The 12,804-nt window shown below is 34.4% G+C and overlaps 1 protein-coding gene across 2 annotated transcripts in view; it reads left to right on the plus strand.

Moving 5' to 3' along the window:
• Positions 1 to 1,957: 1,957 nt before the first annotated feature.
• The window catches only part of LOC101736809 (gamma-tubulin complex component 2), a 35,160-nt gene continuing 24,313 nt past the window's right edge, over positions 1,958 to 12,804 (plus strand). For both annotated transcript variants that reach the window (XM_012691811.4, XM_004927772.5), the window contains exons 1-12: positions 1,958 to 2,114; positions 2,217 to 2,384; positions 2,705 to 2,849; positions 3,471 to 3,657; positions 4,347 to 4,642; positions 5,574 to 5,702; positions 7,239 to 7,412; positions 8,243 to 8,420; positions 9,083 to 9,371; positions 9,710 to 9,825; positions 10,401 to 10,572; positions 12,170 to 12,338. In XM_012691811.4, the coding sequence (XP_012547265.1) occupies positions 2,044 to 2,114; positions 2,217 to 2,384; positions 2,705 to 2,849; positions 3,471 to 3,657; positions 4,347 to 4,642; positions 5,574 to 5,702; positions 7,239 to 7,412; positions 8,243 to 8,420; positions 9,083 to 9,371; positions 9,710 to 9,825; positions 10,401 to 10,572; positions 12,170 to 12,338 (2,094 nt within the window). In that variant the 5' untranslated portion in view covers positions 1,958 to 2,043. The remainder of the gene's footprint in view (positions 2,115 to 2,216; positions 2,385 to 2,704; positions 2,850 to 3,470; positions 3,658 to 4,346; positions 4,643 to 5,573; positions 5,703 to 7,238; positions 7,413 to 8,242; positions 8,421 to 9,082; positions 9,372 to 9,709; positions 9,826 to 10,400; positions 10,573 to 12,169; positions 12,339 to 12,804) is intronic.

A 12,804-nucleotide genomic window follows, 5' to 3' on the forward strand; every position in this document is an offset into this window, starting at 1 on the left:
CACTAGGGGCCCAGACCCACGGCGGCATAAAAAATAATAAGGATTGTTTTTTAAGAGTTTTGCTTTTAAAAGGAATCTTAAAAAAATCTTGGGAACCTGTAATCAAACACCTCCTGTGGCGGCAAAATATTTTTGATGGATATGTTGCTCTGATTGTAAACATAATCTCTTTTTATATTGTGAATTATAATTTCAGTGACGTCTTTTAGTTTCGTAATCGAACAATCAAAACATATTGGACACCTATTGAGAGCTGCTGCCGCATTTTACTCAAAGCTTTTGTGATTGGGCGCTGTGACGAAAAAAAGGTTATCGGCGACTTTTGAGTTTTAATAAGAATGACAAAACATTCTATTTGTACAAAATCTCATTGTTCAAGAAAAAAAAAAATACTGTGCTTCCATTGCGAAAGACGTGATTTTGATAAAGGGCCTTTTCGATGGCAATTTTTTATTGCTGTCGATCTGATGGCCTAGTAGCTGTTAAGTGGCAACCAAAATGGACACAACAACGTGGATACCACCATCTATCTTGAAGTTGAAATCACAATTCAGTAATGGCTTTCTTTTCAAAACATGGTTTTGCATGCATGGTTTCTTGCCCGGTCTCAGTAGTAGAAGAAATTCTAATGGTATTAATGTAAAAGTATTTTAGAGTTTGTGCTGTGTCTACCCTATGGTAGCCCTCAAAAATTTGATAATTAAGGGATATTCAAGGCACTTACATTGGAACAAACTATAACTTTACAAAAAAGTCTTTTCTGTTGCCAACACCTATTCTAATATTATTTCTTTTTGATTAGAAGGGGGAATTACCCTTAAATAAAAGAAGCTTTGGCCTTACAATTATCTTATGATGAAGCGCGATATCCACGTTTTGACGTTAATGAACTTCGATGATCACGTGACGTTAGATAAATCATAATTTCTACCAGAAATGCATTATACATTTAAGAGAACAATCCTCGTACTATTGGTGTTCGTAGATCCTGAAAAGATGCTAAAATAATTCAAAGCGGAAGCTTAATCTTAAATTTAATTAATTAATTTTTGGCGGGAGTTAACTGTTTTGTGTTAATTTTTAACCAAGTAGGAATTGACAAAGTGCACAAATTTTAATGTGGTTTCGGGTGAACGAGTTCATGACTCATTTGATGGTAAGTGGTTACTGGAGCTCATAGAATGTGACGGCACATTCTTGACTGACACTGTAACTGATTTTTAAAGGAGGTCGATGAGTCATCTTGTAATTTGTAGTCTTTAGCGCCTGAACAGCGTCATGTTGCACGCAGGGACACCAGCAATTTGGAACGCCTTGTGGTGACCGATAAAATAGAGGGTAAAAGGCCTAGGGGTAGAGGTCCCAAACGATGGTCGGACCAAATAGTGGAGGAACTGGGGATACCTGTCAGCGACGCACTCCACCAAGCTACAAAACGGGATCGATGGAGACAGCTGGTTGATGGAATCGAACGGAGTCACGATCCTCAGCAGTGAGGGACCGACCGAAGACAGAGAGAGAGAGCGCCTGAACGGAGCCCATGACTTCTTAGCGGCCGAAATATGATTTAAAGTACCTTCCTAAAGACTTATATCACGTTCTAAAATAAAATCATAACACATGCTTTCTCTAATTTTGCTAAATTGAAGCCTCTTTACATTCTCTGATGCTTAATGAAGATTCTTGGAATTGAACGAGGCTAAAAAGTCTAGAAACAACTGCCCGTCATTTTTTACAAGCAAACCTTCAGTGTCAGTATCCAACTTTATGAAAAATCGGATTTTAAGGGTGCGAACACTACGAAGGCAAAACGTTAAGACACTGACATAGCTTAAAGCTGTTATGAAAATGTAAATAATAATAGTACGGTCTATGTTTTCTTTACCTTTAGAATAGATAAAAAAAAAGGAATTGACATTGACATTGACTTTTCAAAAATAGATTTTAATTTTTAACAGAATTTACTAATGTCAAACCATTGAATTGTCAAACGGTGCAATGCAAAATGTACATAACGCGAATTTGAAAATAATATATGTTTAGATGTATCAAAACTGGATAATACCAAAAATAAATATGCAGAGTACTATCAAAGAGCTCCTAGATGCATTAGGGTGAGTCTCTTAACTTTTCTCTTAATGTATAAAGGGTAAAATATTGGTACGACGAACTTGGTTTACGAATCAATTTAAATTGAATGCTATTTACATTATTAGATGCAACTTGGAAGCCGACTCCGTTTTTGATTGCATTCAGAATGATCCCAACTATGGAAACTGTAACCTGTCCTCAAAACAGGTTAATGAATATGCACAACGTTTGGCACTGAAGGCATCGAATGCGAAGGCTTTTTTGAAAAAGTATGAAGAACTCAAAAACAGAAAGTAAGTCATTGTTTATTTACGAATATATAATATGAAAACAATTTAAGTGGCTTTTACAACCAAACACCTGCTGAGACAAATAAAGAATATGATTTTAAAACATAAGATTTTAAAAGTCATAAATTCTATAAAAAATATTATTGTATATCAACCAGATAATTAGGTGCTAGTCTAAAAATTAATCGGAAATAAAATACTATTACTATTATAATTGAAATAAAAATTGGTAGAAGGGAAATAACTGCATACAACACTCAGTTGTTATTCTGTTCCGTATAGAATAAAATATACTAATGGTGTCATAAATGGTCCATTTACAGTACCGACAATCTGTCTGATGTAATAGTGCTATTTTACAAATTAGTTTGTGATGAAAGAAAGGCTAAAATACCAAAACCAAAAGTTGCACCAAAACCTATTTTGGGTGACAACAAACATCAAATCACAAAAGAAGATTTGCCGCAGGTAAATATTTATCACACTTGATTTTATGTATAAGCTACTTAATTTTTGAATAGTCACAGCATTGAACTTATCGGTAAACCTTAAGTACCAAATTATAATTTTAAGAATTTAATGATAAAAGGATTTGTTAACTAAAATTGTTAGTATTTTTTACTGTTCATACTTTCAATAAAAATTACTTTTTGTTTCATTGTAATTTTGCTTACAGTTTTTTGAAAGAAAAACACACCTGTGCAGTCTATTCCATATATAATATTAGCTTATATAGTACCTCTCATATTTATTTCTTATTATTAATTCTGAGACACACCGTACTTGGAATATGATGTTTTGCAATTGTTGGAGCAGTAAAATGCTTGTAATGTTGATACAGACAGTTGTATGTGCGTTGACCACTTAAGGTTTTGATGCTTTGACAAGTATTTTATCTAAATAGCAGATGTAAGAGTTTTTATCAGATATTGATTTATTCTCATTTTGTTTAAATGCACTTGTATTGCAAGCAATTCTGGTGAGGAAATTGAAAATCTCTGATGCCTACGTATAACTGTTGCATATAACCAATTATTTATGTATGTAAAATTACAATAAATTGTGCCATTGATTTTGTGGATTTTACAGATAAAGGACAAATTATTGAAAGCTGTGGATGAGAGTAAGAAACTTGTGATGAAGTCCTTTGAAGAGAAGGAGTCCAGACTCCAACCAACCTGGTACAGCAGCTTGGATTTACCCAACTGGCAAAAAGACCATCCTGCCATGTCATGGGACTTCCCAAAAGACCCTGTGCCTATAATTTCATCATTAGGTATGTCCAAGAATAAAAAGATTATAAACTGTCACAAATGGATATTCTCGCTGATTATATACACAATATGTAGCTTCTGTAAAAATTGTGCTAGTAATTACACTACAGCAATGTTCGTATGTTATCACCAGTTATCAGCGATACTTCACTCCCAATTCCATAATTAAATACACAAAAAACTTCACGTAGATGTGATTTACAAACCAATACAATTGCTTGCAAACCATTGTTAACTAATTATTTATATATTTACTGAGTGATTACTTTTACTTCAATTAAGTGCTGTTGCATTATGAATGAAAATATTTTATATTAACATTAACTAAAACTACTTCTTTTCTGCATCAGATACTAAAGTACATAGTCGATTCTTAGATTAGGTTGGATAGACAAATGCTAGTGATAGATAGTGAAGGTTTACCTTGATGCATTTTAAATGGTATATGGTACTTTACACTTTCCTCTTTGCAATCCATCACCCTGATGCTGTCATTATGCTTTTGTCTCATACTGCTTATTGATAAATATTAACTAAAAATATTTTATATTTACTAAAATAAATTACCATCCTTTTTGCAGTCAGATAAGTGTTCGCATAGTATAAGACTAAAATGTAATATTATTCATGTCATTTGCACTGCACGTAAAGTCATTTGGAAACTAATTGCAGTATTACATTTGTTTTTCAGCTGGTATACCCATTGCGTCTCAAGAAAATATCCTTATAGATGAGCTGTTATACATTTTCTATGGTGTACCTGGAAATTACATAGTACACCAGCCAGTAAAAGATACGTATGATGCACGTACTTTCCTCATATCAGAAGATGTAGATGACGCATTAAAACAGATTGTACAACAAATGTTACCATTGGCCTCTAATTATTCCATAGTCAGGAGATTTATAGAACACTGCAATATGTGGTCTGGTCAAGTTTTACATGCACTTGTCGCTGCAATTGAAATTTTACTGAAGGATTACTATGTAGGTTTACTTGAATAGCTTTCTATTTGCCTCTATGGAATGAACACAACATATCTTTCTTTTAGAATTTAAGCAGCTATAGTTTTTCTTTGGTAATCTATTAATTAGTAATTGTTTGAAGTTTTCGAAGGCTTAATGACAGAGGAAAAATCTTCCACCGAGCATGTGAAATTTTACTTGGTAGACCGACTGTCCTACTGTTGTTGTTCACAACTTGTATACATGCAATTTTATCCTGAAAATGTTGTAAGCCAAATTCAGAAATCCGTCAAATATCTTGTGTTCTATGACAGCTACCACTACAAAGTCATTATTTTTAAAGTTATACTGGTCTTAAGGATGTCACCTAGTGTTCTTGTCAATAGTGGAACAATTGTAAAAGTTGAAATATTGAATTGTAACAGGCGCATAATTCTTGCGTACAAATGCACTTAACATAAATTTCAATTATTAAATTAAAAAAGGATATTTTTGGATTACCCTCGTAGAGAGATCAGCATGCGGCCCACCTGATGGTTAGTGGTTAACGTCGCCCATGCAATTCAGTAATACCAGGAGAGAGCCAAGCTGCCTACCGTTAAATACTCTCCACAAGCCTCGTTTGAATTACGATGCTAGAATAATTTTATGTAATTCAAAGCAAACCCGAAACAAGTAATTACTTCTATTATTACTTGTGAGACAGCCCATTGTGGGCTTGCACACTTAAGTTCCACTATCTTACTATGTCTACCACGGACCAGTCACACATTCTGGTTTTAAGTATGAAACAGCCATTATGCAGTAAAATAAGATATTTATGACCTTAAGCTTCAATCTTTCATGTTGTTATGCAATGGACTCTGATAAAAATTAACTTTTAACAAAGTTTGTTGTGATAATTATAAAATAGTAGTTTGGTATAGAAATAAAATAACGAACTTAATTACAGACTATGATCGCGCAACTGGAGACGGAACATATGACGGGAAGTTTGTCATTACAGAAATTATGGTATTTTGTGCTACCCACAATGCACACTATGCAAGTTCTTGCCGCTATAGTTACGAAAATTGGAAAAGTAAGTACGACTGTAATATGAATTTGATTCATCGTTTGCATTTTTGTGATCATGGTGTTTATTTATCAACGATATTTTTCTATTTCATAGTCGACTAGCGACCCGCCCTCGCTTCGCTTCGGAAACTGTAATTTATTATTGATTTCTCCACTATTTAATGGATGGTATTATACATATAAACCTTCCTCTTCTATCTCTCTATCTTTTAAAAAAAACCGCATTAAAATCCGTTGCGTAGTTTTAAAGATTTAAGCATACATATGGATATAGGGACAGAGAAAGCGACTTTGTTTTATACTATCTAGTGATAAAGTACGAACAGATTTAAACGCTATTTTCGCCATAACTAGACAAAAGCTAATTGCCAGAAAAGACAAAAATTGCATAACGGAAATTAAAAAATTTCCATGAAAGCGTAAATAAGTATAATTCAAATCATAACTGCGAATAGTGAAAGTCCAATCCTTTTTTTTTCCGTAATCTTTGATAGCCTAAGAGGCTATCCAACTACGCGCCGACGAGTAAGTGAGCTCACAGGCTCAACTAGAGAGAATTACCAACATCAGCCCTAGCAGGAGCAGTGCTACGCTGAATCTACTGTCAGAGCGGAATCGTGTCTTACTGAGAAGATCCGGCGAAAAACTTGGTGGAATAATGCAACATTTACATTAACTCTGGTATTGCAGAGGTTCGGGGGTGCTAGAAACCCCTTTCTATTAAATAGTCCGCATACAGTCTCGACTGTAAAGGGAAAACAGTATTTGATATCTTATTTATAAAAATGAATTTTTGTTCCTCATAGATGCAATCGCGCATTTTTGTGAAATTTTCTCGAAACTTGCTACAATTGTTGTTTTCCACTTTAAGAAAAAACAAATTATCACTAAGATTGATTTTAACAAATACATATTTATCACATTTAGTGATGGTAAAAGATTCCGCGAAGAACTGCTCTTGCTAGGGTTAGTGTTAGCGAATTCTCTCAGGTTGAGCCCACCTACTGAGGTGAGCTCCCCTACCCGTCTGGGCGTAGCTGAAATTGAATATCAACGAATAGGTAGAGGAAGAGATGGTGAAAGTAGATAATGGTTTAGTAAATGAAAAAACTTCTACCAAATATTAAAGGTGCTAGGTTTTATTAGAAAATAAATCATCTATCATAAATCATATATATAAATCTACAGTGGTTTTTACGGATGTTCCGTTATAACTACTAAACCATGCATCCGATTGACTTGAAACTTGGTATCTATGTAGAAAATACATGTACTTAATGGATAGGCTAATATTTATATGAGTGATGAACTCCTTACACCAATTGCGGGGGCGTTAATGATGAGAATCTTTGTGAGGGTGAGAAATAATAATGTTAATTTTAACTGCCCAAAGGACGGGCACAGCTAGTATTATATAAATTCATTGTTTGATATTTGTTTTAATTAAATTATGAATGTGAGAGAAAAATAAGAATATTTTTTTTTTTTAAATCCATTTAAATCTCACAAGTACCTATGAATTTCTACTTAATATCCACAGAGTGAGCTCCGTGGTGGAGCAGTTCTGACAGTACTGCATGACAAAACCAACACATTAATGGGCGACGCACGTGCACAGGAGATATCATTGTTCTTAACAGAACGCGCTTGCCGGCCCTACCTCAACGTCCTGGATCAGTGGATACATAAAGGAACCATTGTCGATCCATTTCAGGTACATACATTTACTAGATTTATTTATGTTCATTTAAGAAAAGAATTATCTGGCTCTTCTGTAATTTCCTTTGCTGTAAGTGACAGATTTATTATCAAAAATAAATATTTTAAAATAAAAATAAATAGTAGCTAAATAGTTACTAGGGGTAGGGCATACTGTGAGCAGCACATCATCACTATTCTGTTGGTTGTTTTGTTGTTCTGTTGATTGTCTTGTTGTCCTGTTGATTGGTTAGTCGTTATATACCATTGAGTCTGTGACCTGTCTCAAGATAAGCAACCGCATTCAGAAGAAGTCAGAAGTCGTCGTAGCCTAAAGGATAAGACGTTCGGTGCATTCGTATCTAGCGATGCAACGGTGTTCGAATCCCGCAGGCGGGTACCAATTTAATTCTACTGAAATACGTACTTAACAAATGTTCATGATTGATTTTCACGGTGAAGAAAGACATCGTGTAATAAAAATCAAACTCGCCAGATTATAATTTATGTAATTACTGTTGGTAACACGTCTTGAGAGTCCGAACGGGTAGGTACCACCATTCTGCCTGTTTCTGCCGTGAGGCAGTAATGCGTTTCGATTTGAAGAGTGGGTCAGCCGTTGTAACTATACTGCGACCTTAGAACTCATATCTCAAGGTGGGTGGCGGCATATTCGTTGTAAATGTCTATGGGCTCCAGTAACCACTTAACACCAGGTGGGCTCGGAGCTCGTCCACCCATCTAAGCATTAAATAAAAAATATAAAAAAATCATATTGTGATGGACAAACCCAACAATAGCAAAAGAAAAAAAAACTAACAAAAGAATTACAATTAATTTTACCAGGAGTTTATGATAGAAGATAACGAGCTAATTAATAAAGAAGAGCTGCCTGTAGATTATTCTGCTGATTATTGGGAGAAGAGATATTGTATACAAAGCGACAGAGTACCGAAATTTCTCGATAAGTTCACTGACATTATTCTTCGAACTGGAAAATATTTGAACGTTATCAGTCAGTGTGGTAAGTTTTAAATTTTGATAAAAAAAGGTTAAATGCTTTTATTTGATCATGTGACAGATAACCTTTGATAATGTTACACCTGAGATATCAATCTTTAATTAAATCCCAATTTATAGATAATGAAGTTCAATGACATCAAAGACAAAATAAGGTCAGCTATCTATTATTTCAGCTTATCACAATTGGTTCTACTATTTTATAGATATCTATGCGATCGTCATAAGATGAAATTTCAATAAATAATTAAACTAAATAAGTCTGGTTATAATCTATGCTCTAAAAAGTTTTGTATTTTTGGTACATAATAAAAAGTTTATTGAAAGGAAAGAACGCCTTAAGAAGTTTCACTTCAAAAAGCAATCCAATATGTAGGTATTCAATCGAATATCCTTTGTTAAAGCGTTGTCAAATGGACAAAAAAAAACAGTAACATAGTCTTTATTACAACTATGCCTAAAGTATATTTTTATTTTGTCACCTAGGAACATATTATCCCATATATGTAAATTACCATTCCATATTCACAGTTTCTGTTTTCGCGGCATATTTACGCAACACATACCCCGCGAATAAAGAGCTTTTAGTGTACATACTTATTGATCTTTTAACAGTGAAGTGTTGGAGTCGATCGCACATCGTTGGTAAATTTTGTTACGTTTCAGGAAAATCAATAAGCAAGACGAACACAGACGAAATAAAATACTCACTAAGAGAACAAAACTACGGTGCTATAATACAGAAGGCTTACGCTTTCGCAAGTAAATCATTGCTGGAGCTACTACTCAAAGAATACGATCTGATGGGTCGATTGAAGTCTGTCAAAAACTACTTCCTAATGAGCCAGGGCGATTTCATTGTGCAATTTATGGATGCGACCGATCAGGAGTTATCGAAGAAGATAGACGACATTATACCCTCCAAGTTGGAGTCACTTCTTGGACTTTGTCTTAGGTACAGTTTTATTTTTTTATTTTCCTATTTTGCAAACTTTACTAAAAAAAAAGCGCCTGTTTAATTTTACGTTTCCTTGTTACCCGGTTCGTTCCAAATTTGCTTTGTTAACTTTTGTATCTGTAAGACATTAGCTCCGAATTAAATAATTGTATTAATTGTGCAACAATCCAAACAGTGTTTTTTTCTTTTTTGCTAAATTTTGCAATTAAGATTTTTTAAGATTATCGCATCAGAATATTCTATTATATTATTCCCGCGGTCTTCTTTTTTGAGAACTGTACATAATGTATAGTTAGAATAAACAGCCTAGGTTAATGAAACTGTATTCTCTACAGGCTCTCCGCTGCCAGTCATGATCCATATAATGAAGACATGAGAGTTGAACTCCTTCCGTACGATCTGCAGTTCCAAATGTTCAAAATCCTATCCATAGAAACAGAAGAGGAGGAAGGTACCTATAATATTTAAAAATAGAGATAAATAAAATAAATATATAAATACTTGTATGAGAAACATCAAATTGTTTGCATTATTCGCGCGTTAGCCGTCGCACGTACATGGTTCTATGATATAAGTCATCCCTAAAGGGCCAAAAACGACTACTAAGTTTCACCACAATCGTATGTATAGCTTGGAAACGCATAGAGGACTAAACATACAAAACGTTTTTTGTTGTAAACCCGAATATAATATAAAAATGAAAATCACTGTTGAAATACTGCTACTATTAAAAATAATAAAAAAATTTATTGAAGAATTTACTTTATTCATTTAATTGCACAACATACAAAATGTATCTACTAGATTCATTTAAATTGTTTATTCTTAAGATAATTAATATGAATATTATGTTTGAAAAAAGTCGTAACATCAAAAGTTCCAGCAGATGTTCATTGTACGGTATAAAAATATTAGTTTTATTGTCGCTATAAAGAGAAAATAGGCGAATATGTTTGTTTTATATATATATCGAATAATATTATTTTTTCTATCTTGAATATTTATCTAAATTGTTTAATATTTCAGAATACAAACACAACAAAGATTGTCCTCCGTTGACTGGCATAGAGACATTCTCGTTCGGCATGGAGGTGAAGTGGCCGGTGTCCTTAGTGCTCAACCACAAGGCCATCGCTTGCTATCAGATGATATTCAGACATCTCTTCTATTGTAAGCACGTCGAGAGACTACTTTGCAAGTTTGTATTCCGTTTTAGATCTATACTATCATAAAACTGTAACAATAGTCTGTAAGTTTTACAAAGATATATTGACTAAAACAAAAAAAATGAACAATTCAAAAATCAATTGTCTATCAACTCGTGGCTACTGGTATACATAGCAGAGATTGTGCCATGAATCATACATGCCGCATAAATGTAGGACAAAATTAATTGCACAATAAATTAACAACATATTTTTATGAAATCAAACCTCAAAGTTATTCTTACAAAATTACCTTCCATTTTGTTAAGGTTGCTAAGCAATAATGGGCTCCGGTTTCAGAAGATATTTTATTTTAATAAAATTATTAATACTTCGGACCTCGTCTCTTGAGGTATACTGCGACGTTTCGGTCGCTGTATGTTACTCTACAAGCACAGTAACAAACAGGCTACGTGATATTCACAAGTGCTCCTCACGAGTGGCCCCAAACCTAATCTATGACTTTTGGTCCTCACCTATCTCACGGTCTTGTAGTCTTATTTTTTTAAACTTTTTTTTTGCCCTTGTAGGCAGACTAGCGTACGGTCCACCTGATGGTGAGTGATTACCGTCGCCCATGGACTTCAGCAATGCCAAGGGTAGAGCCAAGCCGCTGCCTACCGTTAGTCTCTCATGCTGTCTTCGATTTACTTAACTATCACAATAAAAAAAGTATATACTATCTATATGTAAAGATACTATATTTTTTATAGTACTTTTGTACAGCATTCTATAGCTCCTATGTAATCATATAGATGGCGCTGTCGATAATGGTGACATGCATTGCATATTGTAGGGTTGACGTCTGCCATGTTCGGACATATTGTTACTTTGTTGGTATTAAATTGCATAATTATTATAAGGAATTAAGAGTGGTGGATTTTAAATGTCGTTTCTTCGTTTTCACGTGAGATACCTATTATAGGTTTGCAATGTGATTGTACTGTTACTGTTACTGTTGTGTACTTTTTAAGTTATTAAAATAATAAAATCTTTGTTTTCAGAGCAACGCCATGCTTAGTTACTTAGTTTAGTTAAACTTACAATTCCTGTTTATAATTCCTAGTAAATTAAATAGAAAAAGTATTTTTTTAAGGGATTTTATGACCTGGTAACTAATACTTTTAAGTCATGTCTTATTTTAATTAATATTCTTAATTTTATGAAAAATGATAATATGGAATGAAATGAAATGAAGATGATTAATTTGAGACATTAATCAACTGGGATAAAATTAAATGAAATGAGATGATATGGGATGAAATATAATCTCAGTAAAATGGTGCCAGTCGTTTACTGAGATTTTTTTAGTGGACTTTTTGGAGGAACCCGAGAAGTTATGTCCAGCAGCTTTGTTTCATTTTCCCACATTTGTGCACTTTCACAGATATTAAACAGTTAATAAACCACCGTTATTACACATTTAAACCTGAAGAAACACTAAATAGACAAAATAAAACAAATCACACAACTTCACTCCTCGCGTTCCCGCCAAAAAGTCCCGGAAAAGTATTATATATATATATATATGTTTTCCGTGGCACAAAAGCTAATCGTTGTCGCTTGATCAATTTTCCCTCGGTGCGCCAGGGTGTGGCTGTACAACAAGGTGGTGAAGCGGTTCTCGGAGGCCCGCCTGTACGCGGACGCGTTCGCTCTGCGCCAGCGGATGCTGAGCTGCATCCAGCACCTGCAGTACTACATGTGCGTCGAGGTCATCGAACCCTCCTGGTGCCAGCTCATACAAAGTCTAGATAAGGTAGGTGATCGTTTACATATCGACGCTTGAAAGGCAAACGTGACTAAGCGACAATAACTGCTTTATACATAAATGATAGGCAATAACCATATTCGACGCGCAAAAAAAAAATATTTCTAGGTCTATTAAAATCATTTCAATCCTACAGATAGATTCGTTAAACTAGATTTTTTTTCAGGTATTTCAACTTTAAATTAGTCTCCTGTAAAGTTCACGCATTGTCGCTTAGTCACGTTTGCCTTTCAAGCGTCGATATTTTTAAATGTCAACATGTCATGTTTTAGTGGTGGTAGGACCTGTTGTGAGTCCGCGCGGGTAGGTACCACCGCCCTGCCTATTTCTGCCGTGAAGCAGTAATGCGTTTCGGTCTGAAGGGTAGGGCAGCAGTTGTAACTATACTGAAATCTTAGAACTGTATCTCAAGGTGGGTGGCGCATTTACGTTGTAGATGTCTATGGGTTCCAGT

The sequence above is a fragment of the Bombyx mori genome, chromosome 13, assembly GCF_030269925.1.
Source record: "Bombyx mori chromosome 13, ASM3026992v2".
NCBI lineage: Eukaryota > Metazoa > Arthropoda > Insecta > Lepidoptera > Bombycidae > Bombyx > Bombyx mori.